The 22,321-nt window shown below is 41.7% G+C and overlaps 1 protein-coding gene across 4 annotated transcripts in view; it reads right to left on the bottom strand.

Moving 5' to 3' along the window:
* Positions 1-13,878: 13,878 nt before the first annotated feature.
* The window catches only part of Tpk1 (thiamin pyrophosphokinase 1), a 334,542-nt gene continuing 326,099 nt past the window's right edge, over positions 13,879-22,321 (bottom strand). For all 4 annotated transcript variants that reach the window (XM_028876442.2, XM_037203606.1, XM_028876446.2 and 1 more), the window contains one exon: positions 13,879-15,005. In XM_028876442.2, coding sequence (XP_028732275.1) covers positions 14,887-15,005 — 119 coding nt within the window. In that variant the 3' untranslated portion in view covers positions 13,879-14,886. The remainder of the gene's footprint in view (positions 15,006-22,321) is intronic.

The raw sequence follows: 22,321 nt of genomic DNA, 5'->3' as shown, positions 1-22,321 counted from the left end.
CTCCACCTCTGGTCTTGGAACATGGACTAGCAACCCACAGGGACACATGCCACACCGTTTTCTTGTCTCCAGGCAGTAAATCTCTCTCTTTCCAATCAAATCAAGAGGCTGTCTGCCTAACTAGATTAATGCAAATGCTTAATAAAAATGGGAGTTTACTCTGAGTGCTTCTCATTCATTCAACAGCTATGGCACATGCAACACTTAGCCTCACATACTCAGATAACAGGAGAAACATCTTCATGTCCACTGAGACAGTCTACTTTGGACTCTAGTCTGTTCCTCCCCAGGGTGGTTGAACATTCCATATGCCATTCTGATGGCCCTTCTGTGTTTCTGGCTCTTATAAGGATGCACCAGCTGCTTTTCTGCCATCAGTCCCTTGAGAGCCTCCCTGAGACATCAATTGCCTTTGTCTACAGGTTCCATGAACACCTCGGACTCTGCTGCTGTGAATGGAATTTTTGCCAAGCACCTCAGTGGAGGGTTGTGCAAGGTTCTCCTCTCTAGTATCTGGCTCCTTCCCTCCACAGATGCTCCTCAGTCTCTCCACCCAGGGACAGCTCTTCCTGCCCCAGATGAAGTTTCTTCTCTGTCTTCTCCATTCCATTTGATGTTTCCCTTCATACCTTCATCTTGGACTGAGACTCCCCTTTCTATAGAACATGGAGGGTAAAAGCTCCAAAAGAGAGGGTGAACATCTGCATTGCCATGCCTCTTGTCTTTCAAAGGAACACACATAGAAAGCTTGTACTGGGAGCCTCTTGTTCTGACACCCAGGCAAGTGCTGAGTTCTTACTTGTAGATGAAATTGTAAATGGTCTTATTAAACAAGAAACACAGAGCCAAATACAGAGTTAAAAGACCAAGAGATCAGAGCACTAGTGAGTAGCCTTTAGTTTACCACTCGCTGCCATCCTTCCCCGAGAGAGAGAGAGAGAGAGAGAGAGAGAGAGAGAGAGAGAGAGACCTTCTCCTGTGTGACCTGTCTTTTTATTGCCTTTCTGTTCTACCTTCTCATTGGCTCTAAACCCAACCACATGATTTCCTGTCTATACAGACCTCCAGGTCTCTATGGTTGGTACTGGGATTAAAGGTTCGGGTCACCGCTTGGCTGTGTCCTTGACCACACAGAGACTCTGCCTGCCATGTGATCAGATTAAGGGCGTGTGCCACACCACCGCCAGACTTCTGCATTTTAAATGGCTTGCTTTTAGCTCTGATCCCCAGGCAACTTTATTTATTAACATACAAATAAAATCACATTTCAGCACAAATAAAATATCGCCATACTTACTGCTGTAAAATTCATTACTTAGTCTGTCTACTCATAAATTTGTGTCAAATGTTAACATAGCTAAGATGTCCTGCTAAGCAGCTGAAGAGAGTGAAGGGACATTGCAATCCTTTCCTCTATCCGGCAGGGCTCTAGCATGCAGTTAAAATCTAGTAAAGAGGAATAGCGTGGCTTTAGATAAATGAATGAGAGAAAAGACTTCAGAAATGCACAGAGGGCATCTGGTGCTGAAGATGGAGAAAGGCAAATGAAGCAGGCATGGCCAGCTCTATGTCATTGCAACGAGACTTTGTCATTTCTAAAGAACCTTGAAATTGAGTTATTAAAAAAAAAAAAATCTTGGTCTGGCAAAATGGTTCAAGAGAAGAAAGTACTTGCCACACAAGCATGGTGACTTCAGTTCAATCCCTGGAACCCACTTAAAAAAATAAAAATCAACAGATTAAAAACTGCACCAATGAAACAAATAGACATTTGGATGCATTAATCCTACTATTCTTATAGAGGCAGGACAATGGCTCAATGGCCCGAGAGCTCACAAGACAGGTAGCCTGGAATGTGCAGCACAGCATGAATACATTAAAACAGACTCACAGACTCTTCAGAATTGTCTTCTGATCTCTGTGAGGGCCATGGGACGCGCGCATGCACACACACACACACACACACACACACACACACACACACACGCACACACACACTGCCTGAAACTACATAATGTTTTAAGTAGGCTTACAATTTTGTGTGGAGCTGCATCCATAGCTGTTCTGGGGAACTGTAGTTTGTAAATCTCAGGAAGGACAACCCAAACTGGCTCTGCCTTATGTATCATTTGCTATTTTAAAACTTTATTCACATTAGCGAGAATATTGTGATGAGCAGCATTTCAACTCGCCTGGTTTATATGTGGTCCTGTCCCCATCTGCTCAGATCAGCTGTATGATGGAGACATCTACTCCTACTGCCCATTAAGGGTGGGGATAGTAAATTCCCCATGCACCAGCACACTAAGCTACACATATGCTATACTACAGCTGACTTAGAACTTACCTCTTCTGTTATCTTTTGCAGGTTAACTGACCTATGAAGAACATTCAAAGAGACAAAAAAAAAAAAAAAAAAACAAAAAAAAAAAAAAAAAAAACAGGGAAACTAGTTAAAACAGAAAGTATGGGGCTGAAGAGATGGCTCTGTGGTTAAGAGAGTACACTGTTCTTACGGAGGCCAGAATTCAGTTCCCAGCGTACAATTTGGATAGCTCACAACTGCCAGTAGCCCCAGCTTCAGGGGATCTGATGCCCACTTCTGGACTCTGTGGGCATCTTCACTCACATGTGCACAAACCTATACACAGATTCATAAATATACACAGATGCGCTGGGTGGTGGTGGTGCACGCCTTTAATCCCAGCACTCGGGAGGCAGAGCTAGGTCAATCTTTGTGAGTTCGAGGCCAGCCTGGTCTACAGAGCGAGATCCAAGACAGGCACCAAAACTATACAGAGACACCCCTCTCTCTCTCTCTCTCTCTCTCTATATATATATATATATATTATTATATTATATATATATACTAATTTTTTTTTTTTCAGAGCTGAGGACTGAACCCAGGGCCTTGCGCTTGCTAGGCAAGCGCTCTACCACTGAGCTAAATCCCCAACCCCAGATGCACTAAATTTTAAAGAAAGAATAGTAAATGGGAAAGGAAAGAGTGTCCTTTCTTTCCTTGTTTCTATACCAAATTTATGTAGTTTCCCCAAAGAGGAACAACGGCAGCATCTCAGGGTACGATTATAATCCACCCACTATTATTCTCCTATTCTTGCCTTTATTGGGTCTATGAGACTGTTTGTCTTGTTATCATATGCCATGGTTTTTAGAAAGATTAAATATACTGGCCTCATGCTATTAATATTTCTTTTGTTCACTCAAGGACTTTGTCTGGGGAAGGAGAGAAGAGACGTCCATAGGGACAGTTTCTTTTGCTTTACTTTCCTATTGTGTCTATCTTTTCCCATTATTTCTGTGAGCTCAGTCAAGGACAGTGTTTTTGTATGGGTGTAGAACAGTAGCAAGGAAAGCTGAGATGCCATGTAAGATTTATTGCTCTGAGGGGCCTGGGACTTACCTGGACAACTGGTGTTCAGGACTGCCTCAATACTCTACTATTTGAGTTTCCCAATACCAATACTGCAGTGAACATTATCAGGCAGGTGAACCTGATGCAGGCTGCCTGCCAGAGTATCTGTTCAGCCCTGTCACCCTGTCAAAGCCACCTGCCCCAATTTCCATCTCATTACAATTTTCTGAATAGGGTTTGAGGATGGTGGGCCTCCTGAACAGAGTAAATTTTTCCCTGTCAGGAGACTAGTGCACGGGTTACACCATATTTTTTTCCTAAGGTTTGGCTGCCACCTGGTGGAAGAAATCCTACTATATGTGTATCTTAGTTTTGACCTAACAGCTATCTCTGGGTTTGGACGTCTGAGAATATTCTGAAGTGGTTCTGTTGTCTTAGGCTAATTTAAAGGTAATGCTGTTTCTGGTGAGGCATGATGTGAAGTCTTGATATTTGCAAATAGGCTTCACATTAATGAAATAATCTAGCACCAGATTCAGGGGCTTCGAGGCTTGCTCCCAGCTCTGAGACTGTGTAAGTCTATCCCTAGTTCTGGAGAACAATTCTAGCACAGAATGACAAGGATCTTTACTGCCGGTGGGAGCTGGAATGGAGATGTAAAGATCTAGTAAACACCCTACTCTTGGGACAGATTTGGCGGGATTAACTCAAATGCAATGGAATCCTCATTCTCCTCTATCGACCCTGAGAAGCACGTAATAAAAGAAGAGTGGAAGGCTAGCAATACAGCAATACAGAGCATCTAATGAGTTGTCCTTAAGTTCTGCTCAATTCAACATATAATTGCATCCTTTATCTTGAGCTATTGGTCCAATGAGGTCCATGATCTTTCTGTTACGTGATGAATCCCACCACACGGTATCCTCGCCAGTCCCACTCTACTATTTGTTTTTCCTCAGAGAGAAGGCGGGCTTCTGTGGGTATAGGCAGGTCGGTGTAGGCATCAGTGCCACTGGAGTCTGCACTCTAGAGGTTAAGGCCGGGGCACATTGGTATACTCTTTTTCCCAGGGAGAAGCCACAGGAGACATCAGTGAAGTCCTTGAGACTCAACTTTCTCATTAGCTGCCTTGAAAGGCCAGTGACAACCCTAGGGAAAATGAAGTGGGATTAGCTTGAGGAAAGACTCAGGGAAGCAATTAAAAAACCTGGAAGGTATCCCAGGAACTGGACACATGGTGCCGGACCCTGAAGGACAGCTGTGCCTCTGAGCCCAAGTGCTACTGAGAGACGTGATGGAGGTGAGGTGAGTCCTGAGATAGTGTGTGGAGACAATGGTGACAGCTGAGGGGTGGGAGGTGGCTTGTCGTTCGTCAGGTGTCACAGAGCCTGTTCTGGCTGTCATTCACTTGATGTCAGTTATTTAAGCCTCCTTGTGTTCTGTATTCACGTCTAGGAGGTGGAATTAACACTACCTGGCTGCGAGTCTTAATCTGAGGTGTAAATAAGGTCATAGAACATGCTTTCGAAATGGTGGTGGCTTCACAAATCCTATTTGAGTGTGAAGGGCATGAGGAGGGGTGTGGCTTCCCATGAATCAGCACAGCTGTCAGGCTAATTAAGCATGGCAACCAGAGTCTTTTCTAAGGCCAGCCAGAGCTCCTCTCCTGTCCATTGGCACAGGTGACCTGCCTGGATAGAAGGTGGCTTATCTTTAAATATTATCTCCCTTGGATAAACAGTGGAGGCAGTGCAGTCCTATTTCTGGCTATAGGAATGTCACCCAGTGGCTTGCAGGCCACTTCAAACAGTAGGATAGAGACATGCCAGCTGGCGCTGGCTGCACACTGTGCTATGTACATAAGGAAACACAGGCAGGTAAACACTGTAATTAACAATCCTGGAGTGACGGTATGTTCATACAGTAAAAACAGGTGATGGATTTGACATGCAATCTGAACTTAATTGGTTGGGTGAGGTGATTTCATAGTTGACTAATTTAGCAAACCATTTTTTAAAGGTAGCTAATTAAAAAGTGCCTGAGGTTATCAATTTGTTGCCAGAACTGCAGAAAAATGGGCATGGAAAGATTTTAGTACAGATAATTATTGAATAAAGATTTGATTCCCCTGTTAGGGGGATGTTCTAGATGGAGGTATTTTTAGTTGGAACTTTTATAAATGTAGAGGGGGGCTTGTTAGGGACTCCAGAGTATCATATTTAATTTATTTTGTTAACCACAGGTTATATTTGGTATCATTAGGGTGAATTCACTTTTACATGCTTGTTTAAGTAAGCTTGGGATCCCGGCTTGTAGCAGGAACCCTTAGGAAGAGTGACAATGGATATATCTGAAGACTAGCAAGAAGGCTGAGGAATCTTGAACACAGTGTGCGGTGGGGAGTATAAAATGAGGTTAGGGAGGCCAGGGGCTTTTGAGTTGACTGTAAACACTTGTATGTTCCCTCTAAGTCATTTCAGGGTTTCAAGTAGAGAAAGGGATTGATTGGCTGTGGCTTCATCTGGAGAAGACAACAAGGTAGAAACAAGAGAGCACTGTGATGGGAGATCATGTTGGGTTGGGGTATGGGAATGTGAGGGGAACGGGGAGAAGTGGGGAGAGTCCAAGTACGCTTTGAATATGGGGGGAGAGGGAGAGAGAGAGAGAGAGAGAGAGAGAGAGAGAGAGAGAGAGAGAGAGAGAGAGAGAGAGAGAGAGAGTTAACAATTGCGTTTGAACGGTTAGGGCAAGAACTGCCATGATGATCATGGACTAACCCTCCGAAACTGCGAGCAAGTTGCTTTGTTTTAAAAGTTGCCTTGGCCATAGTGTCACTCACAGCAACAGAAGAGTAACTAAGACAGGCTCTTAAAAGATCTTAGTGACTGGACAAAAGAAGAGTAAAACTGGGCGGTGGCAGAGAGTGTAAGAATGCATTTAAGACAGTAATTGTAAGGCAATGAGAACAATTCAGACGGAAGACATGAGACTTCAGGAGGACCTTCCTGGTGGGGGAGGGGAGCTGTGCATGGTGGAGGAGCCAGTCTTGGTGGGATGGTTCATCTCTGGTTACAGGCTGGAAGATGAAGTGTGGGGGAGGAGGAGCCAGGTGTTGGGTGGAGAGACATGGGGCCTCTAGATAGATCATTTTGACAGCTGTGATTTTCATGGTGAAACCAGGCTATTAACTGAATATGAGGAACATCAGGGAGGAGTTACATCTGGATGAGTAACCAGAACAGAGCAGTCCTTTCTGACTTGTTTCCCACTGTCATGCGAGCCCTGCAAGGGCATCATTGTACCCCAGGGTCTGCCTTACGGCTGGCAGTCAACCTTGTATTTAAGAACAGTTTGTTAATCAGGACTTTTAACTGTCTTTTCTCCTTTATTAAAAGTTAACCCATGGTTACAATGAAATGTTAGAGGATTAGTGTCTGTGTAATTTGTGTGTAATGAGGGGAGTTCATTCTTATCTACATTCTTTTTTTCTGTATTCTTCCTTAGATCAAATATCATGAGACCTGACTAGAACATGAAACATTAGTAATATTTTAATTTAGCCATAAGAAAATAACTGTAAGAGATAAAAGGTAAAATGCTTCTAATGATTTTAATCTAAGCAGCACAGACACTAGAAGGTAGTCCATGTAGGTGTCATTCCCTCAGACTTCATAGTGGTAAAAATTCTTGGATTTCCTAGGGAGCCAATCAGCATAGGTCTGTGTAGAGTAAGTTGTAGGCTACACCTTGTAGTCGGAAGTTTTTCTGTGTCCTGCCTGGTCCTGCAGCCGCTCAGACAAGTAATCACACAGAGGCTTATGTTAACTAAAACTGCTCAGCCATTAGCTCAGGTTTACTACTGACTAGCTCTTACACTAAACTCAGCGCATTTCTGTTAATCTGTATGTCACGAAGTGTTCCGTGGCTTTACCTGTATACTATTACATGCTGATCCCTAGACGGTGGGCTGGTGTCTCCTGACTCAGCCTGCTTCTTCCCAGAATTCTCCTTGTCTGCTTATCCCACCTATACTTCCTGCCTGGCTACTGGCCAATCAGCATTTTATTAAACCAGTGTACAAAAGCATTATCCCACAGCAAGATCCTCATGAGAGTTGGTCCAGCAGTGAAATGGATACTGCTAGTTCAGGGAGTTTGCCATGTCCCCAGGTAGCAAGTCCTTTCTGTCCTAGGTACACAGCAACACTGTTGGGGCTTTCTTTCCTGCAACATGGAATACACCTCCTGAAAGTCTGTAAGAGCCTGCTGGGATGGGGATATTTTTTGAGAGACTAGAATATTTCTAGTAACTTGAGGCCTCTGTGACTTCTAATTCTTTGTAGTCAATTTACTTTTTCTATGAGTTGAGTATGAGATATATGGTTTTAATGCTATGGAGTTTAGCACTTATAATATCAACCCAATGAGAAGACAGAGCCTTACAGTGACCTGTGGAAAGCTATTAACTCCTGAATGGAAATGTGTGATAGCAGCATCTGTATGAATAACATTTATATACTTACATGCATGGACTACTACTAGACAAACCTGGTCTAGACAAGAAGTTATATGAGTGATTTACACACACACACACACACACACACACACACACACACACACACACACATTTCAGATTTATGGCATTTTTTCATTTTCCCCCCAAAGAGCAGGGTTTTTTTTGTTTGTTTTTTGTTTTTGTGATGTAAAAAGCTGAGCTTCTTTGTTAAAAAAAAAATTCCTGTGCTTCTACTTGCTGCTAGTCTGAAAAGAATCTATTGGCTTCTTACCAATTTTTTTTTTTTAATTCATGAATCATACTGTTCACTGCCACTTGAATACAAATATTCACAGTGACCTTGTCGCTTAATTTCTTGCATTGGAATTGAATAAAAACTTGGACTAAAAGGTCAATTTTAAAATATGCATAATAAATTCCCTGACTAAAAGTGATCCTAGCAACTTTCTGCACCATTTCTCTTTGCCTCATTATTCACATAGGTGTCCCTGAATTTTAAGGAGTAAAAATAAAAGAGCAGTATGTGGACCATTGGGGCCAAGGAAATTTTGCTCATGAATAAGGAACAAGTGGCAGAATGGATGAGATTTCTTAAATTAATAGGGTAGCTGTAGTGGAGAATATCATTGGGCACTTAAGTCTTTCTTACAGAATGAAAAACGGAAGCTTTTACATTATTCTAAAAAATCCCTTCCTTTTAGGACCTTCCCTATATTTGGTCATAAAGGCATAGTACTGAAAGCCCCATGATGTTGGATATAACTGGTTTTTAAATTTCACAAGATGACTAAAATGTTCAGATCTATCCAGTAGGGTGTGGTGGGGTAAGGAGGGAAATTGGCAGAAAGAAAGGTGAAATGATGGCTACAGATACAGAAGTCTGAATGCATTCTGCAAATATTTGCTAAGTGTATTAAAAAAACTGATCCTTTTTTTTAATGACAGGTTTTTTGTTGTTGCTTTTTTTGTTGGTCTCTTTTATTTTTGAAAACAGTTTCATTTAGCCCAGTTATCCTGGACCTAACTTATGTCTGAGGATGACCTTGACCTTCTGATTCTCCTGTCTCCAGTCCCAAGTGCTGGGATCATAGGTGTGCACTACCACACCTAGTTTAAATTAAAATAGGATTTTTCTTTACAAATAGGTTATTCAGTAGAGAACAATGAATCAAAATCACCAATAATTAGGTTTAGTGTGGGCAGTTCAGCTGGGGACAATATATACTGCTTCACGATCTTAGAATACTCACCCTAATTTACTCAGCCTAATTTGGGGTAACAAGTAGATTTAAATACAAATAAAGAGATCAGAATGGCATGTCCTTAAGTTGTTAGAAACAGTATTTGTTCTTGTCTTAGTCTACTTTAGTTCATGACAGCCATCCTCCTGCCTTGAACCTCCAACTGGGAAGAGCTTCAGATTCAAGATTTCCAACTCTGAACCATTTCTCTTCCAGTTTCTTTGTTGCTCTGCCTTCCTTTCCCACCTGTCAGCAACAGCCTCCACCCTTATGTTCTTGGTTTTTTCCACCCAAACCATGTGTCCCAAGCTTTGTTATTATGTACTGTGTCTTTCACTGTCCTTGACTCACTGTTTCAGGAGATTTCATAGTCCTTGGCCTTCTGGTTTTTTTTTTTTTTTTTTACCTTGATCAAAATATTTGCCTTGGATTGGTGCCTTGGAACCTGGCCTTGGCCTTGTAAATATTACTTCCTTCAACAGATAGGAAAGTGAACAATGATTTTACCAGGTCTGTCCAATGCAGAATCGGGACACGTCTCTTTAGGGTTGAGGGACACAGGTAAGAGAATGTTAACATATTTGAAGCGTAGCCAGCTCAAGACCACCACAGAAGGCAAAGAAGAGTGGTTGCTTGAGGCTGGGAAATACACGTGTTCCCTCAGTGTGGTGCAAGGGAAGGTCTGCTAGTACAGTGGCATATTACATGTCTCCCCTGAACTCCTGCAGCAGACACATCGTATTCTAGGGGCAGGCGGTGGCAGATGACAAGGAAGACAGATGTGCATGTCCACAGGGGTTTATAGTCTAGGAAGGATTCATAACATTAAACAACTCGGCATGAAATTAATTATTCAGATGGAACACTGTTCTATTACAGAATTTTATATTTATAACTTATTTTTGTCCTTTCCCCCAAGCACCCTGTCTAGTAAATATTCAGTCATCTTTAGGTTTTAAGAGATATTTCTAAATTAAGTAGTTGCTAAGGTACATGTTACAATTTTTGAGTTCTATATCAAAATCCTGTTCCATATCTGGATGGATTCTGTCAGTGTCATGTCTTTGAGAGTTTGGCTTTCAGTGAGAAGCATCCTGTTCTGAAGACTTCCTTCTCCACTACACATGAGCACAGGGTCCACTTCATGTTTTCCAAGTTATTTTCAAGGGTGGACCTCGCTCTTATTTTGCTGTGCACAAAGCCATTGCTTCTAGCACCCAGGGAACGAGTCCTTGGATGTGTTTATTTACCCATTAGCTGTGAGCAAGAGTGATGTTTCCACGGCCTCTTTCCTAGGCTGTCAGCAGAGTGGTTTTGTATACAGTGGGAAAATAACACATTAGCTCTGAGCCAGTGGAGCGTCAGCGATCACATCTGCTTGGATAACTGTTTTGAGATGGATTTGGAGGCTTTGGCTGGGGCTCACCAGAAAAGAAAATTATGACTGATGAGTGAAATCTGCTATGGGCAAGGAAGGGCAAACTTGTGCTACCTACACCTGCCAGTTACTGTCCAGCCTTTATACAAGCACTCCCTAGGAAGGAATTGGCCTTGTGGCCTAAATTTTAATCTGTACAGAGAAATATATTTTAAAAGTGACATCAATATCATAAAGTTAAGAAATCAGTGTAATCTCAGTGTAAGACTCCTATGTTTTTAAAAGCAATTTTATGAATTTTGCTCTTTTCTGAGGTATGCTTTTCAAAGGCATTTGCTTTTCAATTTAAGGTAAAAGTAGAACATATTGCATGTTTCAGTGTGTGTGTGTGTGTGTGTGTGTGTGTGTGTGTGTGTGTGTATGTGTGTATGTGTGTTTCTCTACAGACTGGGTCATAAGGTAAATATTCTTTGTGGGTCATGGTAAACACAGTTTGAAAGTCACCATTGAGACCATAATAATCACAGTGCCTTGGAGGAAGGAAGAATCATTTCTCCCCCTTGGCTGACTTGGTGCATGCCACCAGTCTCAATCACATCCCATCTATGTGTTGCTCTATTTCAACAGTTCAAGTCGTGTGCAGGGAGCTGTGACTGTAACCAGGAGGAGTATGCAAGGCTGGCTCTACACAGGGGTAGCTGATGAGAGGTGCACTCTACACATAGACTCGTGAGGCGAACTCAGCATTGTAGCTTCAAAAACACCCAAGCAATGTGCACCTCTCCTTGCTTCTCTGTGCGTGGAAGTCATAGTTTTCAACCCCAGTGAAAACTGCTCTGTCTCTTCCCCAGAATATTTCTGTCAGACCCACATCTGATTCCACTCCCCTCTAACATCTCGTGGTCACATGTGACTCCAGTCATTGCAAAGGTGACGGCTGTTGCTGTTGGCTCAGACCAAGCCAGTGCTTTGGGTAGCTCAGCACTATTTAGTGCAATAGTCACTAGATGACAGAAGCTGCAAGCTGATCAAGGAAGGAAGAAATTGATCTAAGTCAAGGTTCAAGTGGCAAGAGCAGCTTTCCTAGCAGGCCCAATTTGCATTTTCCCATTACAAGGAAAGGCTGCAGGTCAGCATGTGACCTGAATAGGGGCTAAGAGGGAATTCCTTAGAGGGTTGACTTTCAGCCACGTATCCGAGCCCTCATCATTTGCAGCTCATATTGTTGCTATTAAAAAAAATAGGCAAACAGTTTGTCTGGATGAGTCAGATAGCACATAAAGAGGGAGACTGCCCTTACATAGTTTCAAGGAACAAGCAGGGGTAGTTATAACACCAGCAAGCAGTTCTTCAGCTATCAGCAGGACCTGGGGATGGTGGCCTTTGCTTTGAGAGAATCCCTGAGGTGGTCATCTGATGTTTCTGGCATGATTCACAGGCGACAGTCTGGGTTAAATATCTATACCCCACTCACTCCAGTGTTTACATGTGCTTCATTAAGATGCGCGTACACACACACACACACACACACACACACACACACACACACACACAGAGAGAGAGAGAGAGAGAGAGAGAGAGAGAGAGAGAGAGAGAGAGAGAGAGAGAGAGAGATGCTTGCAGGTTAAATAAGACACGCATTAACAGTAAATTTTTTAAATGATGGACACACGTCTTTTGCATGTAATGAATACACTTCTCATTTTGAACATACAGCAGTTGACAAACTGGAAGATGGAGACATGGCTGACCTCTACTTTGCATGGGGTAGAGAGTGGTGGTAAAGAAGATGCTGCACGCCTAGTTTTGGCTCTGTCTCTTCTTCTAATTTCATTTGTGGCAAGTAGTGTTCGTGGCAGCAGCTGGAGGTCTTGCTGAATCACCAGAGGAGCTTGGCTGCTTCTCTCTCCTGGCAGAATAGCATCTGTCTGTTGGGAAGGAAAGGGATGCATGGAACCTCTGAGCTCTGTATTTGTACTGAAAGGATGCAGAAGGTCCTAGTCATGAGCCTGTCACCTTGGCACCAACGTGATCTTCAAGTGTCCCATGTCATCTCTTGCTGCTCCTCAGATGTCTTTCTCTATCAGTTCTCTTTCTTTTCTCTACCACCGAAGACACACAGTTCACTACTGGCTCCTTTTCTCCAGCAACTAGGCACCCATAATGCAAGTTATCTTCATTTTTGTCTTTTCTAATTCCTACAAAGTGGCTAGGTAAGACAAGCAATTCTTATTTTTATAGAGAAAGCCAGAGGGCTCCAAAACAATGGAATAAAAATCACTGGTTCAGGTCGTCTAGAGAGTAATGTTCATGGTGAAAGGGTAGAGGGAGAACTTAATATGACTGGATTGCTGTGAAATCAGATGTGAGATTTCATTATGAATTATGCATCTTTAGTCAGCCCTTTGAGAAGAAACAATGATTATGAGAGATGGGTCATAGTGAAATACAAGTGATAAAATTGAACATTTTCTTAGAAAACCACTATAGACATGCACGTTGATAATTGTTTTTATTTGACATCCAGATTTCAGTATCATATTTGCATAAATAATAACAATAATTCTAACAATTTCTGTTCAGAACTTGGCATTGGTTCAACTGATCTCTTTTCTTTCTCTGTATGTTTTAAGCCTCATACTATTGTAGCACCAGGAAAACAGTGACATACTCATGGTTAACGTAACGTGGTGGGCAGGCTGCCTTAAGTCACAGGTTGTTTGGCAAGATGTAGTTTAACAAATGGGCTAGGAGAGGATAGGAAGATGAGTAGGGGCTAGCATGAAAGAAACATGAGTACATTTTAATGCACCAGCAAGCATATGCTAAGTTAGTATTATCTGCTCTCCAACTGCAACATGTTATCATTAGAGTTTGGATCTGTGGTTCTTTCCCACACAATGATTAAAACCCTTCCACTCTACAGCTAGACGGGGTTCAGGAACCAGGTACATGGTGGGCTGGAATGTAGCACGAATCTTAAAAGGTCTTATTAATAAAAACAAGGGCCTGGTATTGGGGTGAATGCTGGAAGATCAGAGAAGCAGAACAAGCCACAGCCTCACCTCCCCAATTCCTCAGCTGATCCTGTTTCTTCAGACTGGAATCTTCTGAGTCTTCATCCAGAATGAATCTCACCTGAACTGCTACTCAAAAGCCTAAAAGCTTAACCAGCTCTAGTTCCTGGTCTTCATGACTTATATGCCTTTCTGCTTTCTGCCATCACTTCCTGGGATTAAAGGTGTGAGTCACCATGCCTGGCTATTTCCAGTGTGGCTTTGAACTCACAGAGATCCAGGCAGATCTCTGCCTCTGGAATGCTAGGATTAAAATTGTGTGTGTCACCATTTTCTGGCTTTTATATCTAGTGGCTGTTCTGTTCTCTGATCCCAGATAAGTTTATTAGGGTGCACAATATTTTTGGGGAAACACAATATCAGCACATTGGATGACTTCCTCAGCAGGCTGTGTTCATTTATCTCCATAGGTACACTGATTTTCTGCTGATGTCAGGAAATGTATGGTCCATTAATTAATAGTTCATTTTTTTAGTGTGAGGCATGTTAAAAGTGACTGAATTTTTAGGATTAAGAATCCTCTACACAAACCTCTTGAGTTTGTCATGATTTTCATAGGGATCTCTGCATTTCTAAAGCTCAGAGTGATTACTTTTAAGTTTTGAGGGGTTAATGTATGAGGGAATCATGAATTACCACTTCTCATTTACCCATAGCCCATGTAACTGCTTGCTTTCAAATCTAAGAATTAAGTCAATGATTCTTATCTTTTAAAATATCATGTCAAAGTGAAATGGTGCCATTTTATTACAGCACTCTGGAAGATAATATACATTATAGAGAGGAATCCAATGCTAGGAGGAGATACTCAGAGGTAGGCAGCCCTTGTTGGCAGGCATTTAAGGAAGTGCTAGACTCCAAGGCAACACTGACAACAGTTTTTGGTGCTTCGAATTTAAAAAAGAATTTTAAGGTAAATGGACTTATTAATTACAATGATCAGAACTGAATTATATAATGTAACGATCTACATTAGCCTTTTCAATAGAGTATAATAAAGCTTATTTACTTTGATGGAACATAATTTTCCCTCAGTATAAATTTGAGATATCATTTACAGCATGACTAGAATGTTTAAACACCAACATCTCAATTTTGTGGTGTTCAGGGTCGAACCTTGCCCCTGTGTAGCAAGTGCTCCTCTCCTCAGCTGTACCCTAATCCCCAACATCTTGAAAGCCCAGGGCTTCCTATGGAGAAGTTTAGATTTCTGCACACCTAGGTGATTGTTCATGGTGAGCAGGAGCCACTGGGCAGATGAGCGAAGGCAGAGGCACATGATGGACACCACACTCTAGGTTAGCTTTTGATGGCCATGGTCCAGAGAAGCGGGTGATCAGTTTCCACAGTCACGACCCCAGACCCATCATAGGTGTTAGAAGTACTGACCAGTGTTCCAAAGGCAAGCACATCATTTGCTGTGGGAAAAAAGAGAAAGAGATTAATGAAAACTTTTCATAGTGTAGACCAAGTCCATCAACAGCTACAATGACACAGCTGAGCATATTCTTTGATAGATGTTATACCACGTGGTGTAGGGTTTTAAAACCAAGTGTCTCACAATGTTCTCTACCCATTCTCAGAACTTGTCATTGTATCATTCACCGTTTGGGCTATAACTTACTATAGGTAACGGATTGATTAGCCTCCCCACTTTTCTTTATGAATTCTAAACCCAAAACACTTATCTGTAATGTGCCATTTACTTTCTTGCTTGCTTGGGTAAGTTTTATTTTTTGATAGTACAGAAATAACTTTTTATAAAACCATTAAACTCTATAAGGCACAGTACAAATCATATGGGGACAGAAAACTAGATACCTAAAAAAGCATGGAGTTTGGGTCATTATTTTTGACTCATAGAGATATGCCACTTTGAGCATGGCTTATGTTCTGAAAAGTTAATGGGAACACAAAGGTCAAAGCTGACTTTCTGATGTGCAACATCGCATAAGTTACAGACTTAGCTCAAGAGGAAGGCAAGAGATAAGACTATCCTTCAAGCTACTTAACTACTGGAGTGTAAGTTTGACTTATATAGTTAAAGTGTTTGTATATGTCTTAGTTAGAGTTTCTATTGCTGTGACTAGACACCATGACCATGGCACCTTTTGTAAAGGAAAACATTTAATTGGGATGGCTTACAGTTCAGAGGTTCAGTCTATTATTATCATGGTGGGACATAGCAGCATGCAGGCAGACATGGTGCTGGAGAAGGAGCTGCGATTCCTACATCTTTTTCAGGCAACATGAAGTGAACTGACACATTGGGCATGGCTTTAGACCTCAAGACCCACCTCCACAGTGACACACTTCCTACAGCAAGGCCACACCTCCTCCAACAAAGCCACACTTTCTAATAGTACCACCCCCTATGAGCCAATGGGGGCCAATTACATTCAATCTACCACAGTATATTTATACATCTCACAGGTACACACATGTAAATATGTATTTTATTTCTTAACAAGTTAGCACCTTGGCACGAGTCAACACCTTCTGCCTTGCTTACTCAGAACACTTCATTTCACCAATGTGACTTAAAATGACTCTCCTGCAAATATCCTTTGACTATCAGGATTTTCTTGGTTAAAATGTGATGAGAAACATAAACCAATATGAAGCAGAAACTGCCCTTTCCTTCAGAATCTAAGTAGTTCATGCTTGAGGGAAATAGTTCAGTTATAAGGCTCACTCTCCACTAGAGGGGGCCTGCTGTCTTCCTTAGGATATCTTTAAAATGTAATTGAAATCCCTAGTAACAGCATTGCAAGTCAACATAGAGGAAGCATTACCACTACACATGTTTTTTTTTTTTAAATTAAAATTTATGTTATTTGCATTTTGTAGTTGTCAACGTCTTTACTAATGCAAACAAGAAGCCATAAAATAGAACTATCCAGGAATGCAGAGTGACTTTCCTATGAACACTATTGTAATATGCAGTATACTGTAAGAAGCTCCTGTTTCCAGAACTGCAACTTTGAGACACATGGTTTCTAAATGAAGGGGGTACACATCAGTGTTTGCAGATCCAGACACTGTTACATGATACAGACAGTGGAGTTTGGGTGGAGGTCATGGTGGAGTTTACAACAGTCATCTTGCTAACTCTAGATGATATCTTGCTTTATATAAGACTGTTCCCCCCACCAGTGGCTTCCTTAGACTCATCTCAGAACTAGGGGTACACAGTTTTATAATCTTTGTTTTGGGGGCAGTGTGGACTTTTGATGTCATTTAGTTAATCACAAGGGCAAAAGAGGGTGCCTTAGAAGTGCTGCTAATTTCAGAGAGGAATCTCTGGAGTGAAGACCCAAGTCACACAGTCACCTGAAATTGACACAATGTGTTGAAAGTCTGGAAACCAACCCTAGTTTTAACTGAGCTCAAAGACTAACAGTATAGCACTGTTGCTGTGGTAGACAGCAGTGCATTCATTCCTTTCTGATTTTCCAAGGACTAAGAATTCTAGGCTTCCAGAGGTAGGGAACCGCATCATACACCTTTATTTTTCTAAGGTATGATGCATTCGAATTAGTTTTCAAATGAGCAAAGAATTGAAATAGCTGTGTTGGGCAGGACACACAGGAACAAAATCTTTTCAGAAAACATTTTAGTGAAGAAGGCAACTATAAACTAGGTTTTATTCCATATTTGCTATTGCACCAACAGCTAATTAACAGCAACAAGTATGTTTGATAATCTCCCAGTTTACAGAAAGTAAGCTGAGAGTAGAAACTAAAATGAATAATCTGAAACATAGAACAGTCCATTTAAGCTTATAAGGCCACAGGCCTGAGTGGGACCTACTGCTATTGTATTGCTAAGTGAACATACTGTGCATGTCAAATTGCCTTCTCAATACTTAGACTGAGCCTATAGATGAGTGTTATTGTCTTCTTTGGCCACAGAGCTTCCTTTTTGTAATGGGTGGTGGTTACTGCAGAGGCTTATAACTGGCCAGCATGCTGAGAATGAGTCGATGGTTGAATGCTCAGCCTGTAACGGGGCGTCTATGTCAGCCCCTCCAAGGTTCAGGGAACTTCACAGAAGAAGGGGTAGGAAGAAAGCAAGAGCTGGAGGATGAAGAGTGTAGTTGTTGTGGGACTGTGTCTTCTGGGCATGGTATGGCCACTTCTCTCTTTAACACATTAATTGCAAAGACTGCACAAATTTGGGTCCATCAACACTTAAACCATAGACAGGGAAGGTGCTCATGAGGCCCTACCCCTTCCTGAGGATTTATCCTTGATTGGGACAGGGAGACATTTTCTTCAATAATGCAGTCACTAGTATGGAGCCTAGCCTACCTGGGAGGGACTGGGTGGGACTTTAGTCTACAATTGGCACCCAGACCTTTGTTAAGAATTTCCACATAAAACCTGAGAGCTTAAAAAAAAAAGAAAGGTTCTAAAATGGAGCCCAGAACAGCTTCCTGGTTCAGGTCTCATTACAGGCTGTGGCACAGAGACCCTTCCCCTGGCTATGGCGGGCTTCAGTGGCAACATGCTGGACTCCTGTGGTCTCTCATGGGCTGTGATACAAAGAGGCTTCTCCTAGCTGCTGCCTGTAGGTTTGAGAGCACAGCCATGGGCTTAAAAACACATGCATGCTGCTTAATATTGCTTCCCAGAATTGGAGAGGTAAGCATGACTTGTTGGTCCCTACACCATGTTGAGCATGACTTGTTGGTCCCTACACCATGTTGAAAAGCCAAGCGGGGCAGAGCAAGAAGACAGGGCCATCACTTGGTCCTAACCATGCTGCAGTTTAAAGCAATGGTCAGAAAATGATTACATTCCTATGCAGGCTCCATGGCTGTTGGTCTAAAGTTCACGAACATAAGTGAGACAGTTGTGTGACTTGGTCTGTTTATGGGGCCCCTGGCAGTAGAATCAGGATCTATCCCTAGTGCATAAGCTGGCTTTTTGGAGTGTATTACCTATGGTAGGACATGTTGCACAGACTTGATGCAGAAGGGAAGGGTTTGGATCTGCCTCAACTGAATGTATCAGGCTTTGCTGACTCCCCATGGGAGGCCTTACCTTTTCTGAGGAGGGGAATGAGGGTGGAATGGCGGGGGAAGGCTAGGGGGACCAGGAGAAGGGATGAGAGGGGGATCTGTGGTTGGTATGTAAAATGAATAAATTTCTTAATAAAATAAATAAATTAAAAGAAGAAAATTATTACAGATACACAATAAAACATATTCAGATGGAAAAAACTTCTAAATGGGTTACAGTGTGTTTAAAAATATACATCGGCTTGGTTGAGAAAAGAAAAGGATAGAGAAAGTCCTTAAAAAAGAACTAGAGTAATTAAAAAAAAGCCAAATAAAGATGGTAAATACAGAGTCTGGATACTGTATCTTGTTGTGTTGTATTTGGGATTTTTTTTTTTAACTGCAGAGAGACATTTGATTGTGGGGGCTGCTAAGCTAAACCAACATATCTATCTATCTATCTATCTATCTATCTATCTATCTATCTATCTATCTATATTAAAGGCATCTTGACTCAAAATTTGGGTCTAAGGATAAGTTGCTTTAGAAAAGAGGTTCTGCTTTTGTTCCCACTGAAGATGAGAAGCTGTAGATTCCTTCCAGGTTAATATGTTTCCTTCAAGGAAGACTCACTCCCTAGAAGTCTCTGTAGATGAATTGCTAATAAAAATAAAACCCCAGAGCCAGATATAGGGATGAAAACCTGAGAGTTCAGAGGAATAGGAAAAGCCACAAGCTAACCTCACCTCACCAACATCTTAGTCTCCAAAGAGAGAGACCTACTTCATGTATACCCATGCCTATATGCCTTTCTGTTCTGCTATATCATTTGCTGTCTCCGTCCAGCTACACCACTTCTTCTTCCTGCCCAGCTCTGTCACTTCCTGTCTGTCTGTACAGATCTTCAAACCTCCACAGTTAACTACTGTTGGAATTTAAGGCGTGTGCCACCATGCCTGGCTCTGTTCCCAGTGTGGCCTTGAACTCACAGAGATCCAGACAGATTCCTGCCTCCTGAGTGACAGGATTAAAGGAATGTGCTACTATTTCCTGACTTCTATGCTTACTATAGTGGTTGGCTTTTTACTTTGATCCTCAGATAAATTTTACTGGGGGACACAGCATATTGGGAGACTCAATATATCACCATAGGTCTCCAATGGGAGCAATGGCCCAGATGATCCAACATCCAGAACAACTTCAAAGCAACTGACTGAGATGATGCAGCCTCACAGACTACTCCAGTTAAGTGTGACCATAATCCTCAATACCCCCAATTAGCAGGAAGTAGTATAGAAAGCTATGCCTAAATTCCCAAAATATTGTTTATAAATGTTTGTTTTTATTTAAAGGGGGCTGTGATATAGAAATGGTGAAAAAGGCAGATTATTAAATCTACTTTAAACCATCTGTAATGAGATCTGGTGCCCTCTTCTGGTGCCCTCTTCTGGCCTGCAGGCATACATGCAGATGGAACACTCTACAAAATAAATAAATAAATAAATCCTAAAAAAAAAAAAAATCTACTTTAATACAAAAAAAAAAAAAAAAAAAAACCCAACTGTTAATCTCAAAATACTTTACATTGGTATGGATTTGGGTTTATTAATACAAATTTAAGGTCAATTTTGTTATACTATATGTTTATTTCTACTCTTGCTTAAGGTATTAAGTTTATGCAACTCATTTAAAATTGTAATACAGCATTAAGAAATACAGAATAATAGTCATCCATGGATAATCAAACTTTTTTTTTTTAAGATTTATTTATTTATTATGTATACAGCATGTATGACTGCAGGCCAGAAGAGGGCACCAGATCTCATTACAGATGGTTGTGAGCCACCATGTGGTTGCTGGGAATTGAACTCAGGACCTCTGGAAGAGCAGCCAGTGCTCTTAATCTCTGAGCCATCTCTCCAACCACGGATAATCAAACTCATAGTCATGTTCGTTAAGTTTTTTAGGTATACAAAGATATATTTCAATTAGATAGATAATCTTAAAAGACCTACAGAATATGGCATTTAAAATGTTTTAAGAGCTTAGACTTTTTTGGACAGTGAGACACATCTGCTCCTGTCAGCACCAATTACTTCAAAGAGGATGGTGGGTATCAAGGAAACTCATGGAGTTTGCTTACAATGTGGAAAAAGCTAGCTAGCTATTTGGGCAGGAAACTGCTCTTGCCTGGACTGCTTGACAATATGTTGTATAAACTAGACATGCAGGGCCATAGGAAAGTGACCACTAAACCTTGCCAAAACAAGGAGAGATGGTCCTTCAGGTTCCTGCTTCACAGAAGAAACTGTCAGACATTTTTCAGGACACAGAGGAAAGTGACTGATGAACTTTGCCAATAGGCAGAACAGTCTTTCAAATTTCCTGCTTCACTGAAAAGTATGCCAGAGACTCCAGGCCTGCAGGCTGAAGATAGATGTCCCAATGCTACACAGGAACTTTGGGTAACTGTCCAGGCAGCCAGATGTCACTGTCATTTCTAGAATTTTGGAAGTTGCTTCCAATGCACTTCCTGTTTACTCAGATAATATATCCTTCTGGGGTCTTTGATGGAATTGAAGACTAGATAGTTATAATTATAGTTTTCCTTGGTTATGATAAAAGGTAAATTAGATATGAAACTTTAAACTCACAAATATAAGATAGATAATAGAATATTTTCTTTAATTTTGCCAAATACAAATAGGCTAGATATTGTAACTATTTTGTTATATGTAATTTTACTATGTTAAAGTTAAAACCTTCCTTTTTGATTAGAGAGAAAAAGGAAAGTGCTGCGGGATAGTCTTTCTGTATGCTGTGAATATGTGTTGCTACCATTGGTTAATAAAGAAGCTGCATTGGCCTATGGCAAGACAGGTTATAGACAGGCAGGAAATCCAAGCAAAGACACAGGGAAAAGAAAGGTGGAGTCAGGGGAGATGCTGCGAGCTGCCAGGGGAGCAAGATGTAATAGAACATGAGACACATGGCAATACAAAGATGAATAGAAATAGGTTAATTTAAGATGTAATAGCTAGCAATAAGCCTGAGCCACAGAACAGTTTATAATTAATATTAAGCCTCTGAGTGATTATTTTATAAAAATGACTATACTAGCCTTCTGTAGATTACATCTCTCCATGGCCATGTCAACAACCTAATAAAATTCAACACACACACACACACACACACACACACTCACGAAAGACAGGAAAGTAGAAAGGGATGAACTGGGAAGAGGAAGGGGGGCAGGGGGAGTTAGAGGGATTAAGAAAAGGTAATGAGAGAGTATAATCAAAATAAATTATAACCATGTAGCAATGCCATCATGAAACACATCATTATGTATTATTAATGTAAGTTAATAAGAACCGATTTACTGTCATTTTAAGAAAACCACAGTTTTGAATACCACAATAAAATCTTCACAGAAAAATTTTGGGGCCGAGGCGAGGGAGGTGAGGGAGGCGCTGGGAACTGCGCTGACTGAGATGCCCGGGGCCGGCGTTCCAGCAGTGACGCCGAGCCCCTCGTCCGGGGCCACCGGGGCGCTGCAGGTGTCAGACTCCCTGAGGCGCATTTAAGAATGAATTCCAGGCAGCCGGCAGAGACATTCAGGCCCAGCGGCGGTCCACAGAGGTAGACAGGCCCGGCGGCAGCGGAGACAAGCAGACGCAGGTAGGCCTGTGGCGGCGGCCTGTGGAGGTAGACGGGCCCAGCAGCGGC

The sequence above is a fragment of the Peromyscus leucopus genome, chromosome 3 (assembly GCF_004664715.2).
Source record: "Peromyscus leucopus breed LL Stock chromosome 3, UCI_PerLeu_2.1, whole genome shotgun sequence".
In the NCBI taxonomy this organism is placed as follows: Eukaryota; Metazoa; Chordata; class Mammalia; order Rodentia; family Cricetidae; genus Peromyscus; species Peromyscus leucopus.
The sequence above is the reverse complement of the archived record's forward strand: the minus strand, read 5'-3'. Positions and strand labels throughout refer to the sequence as shown.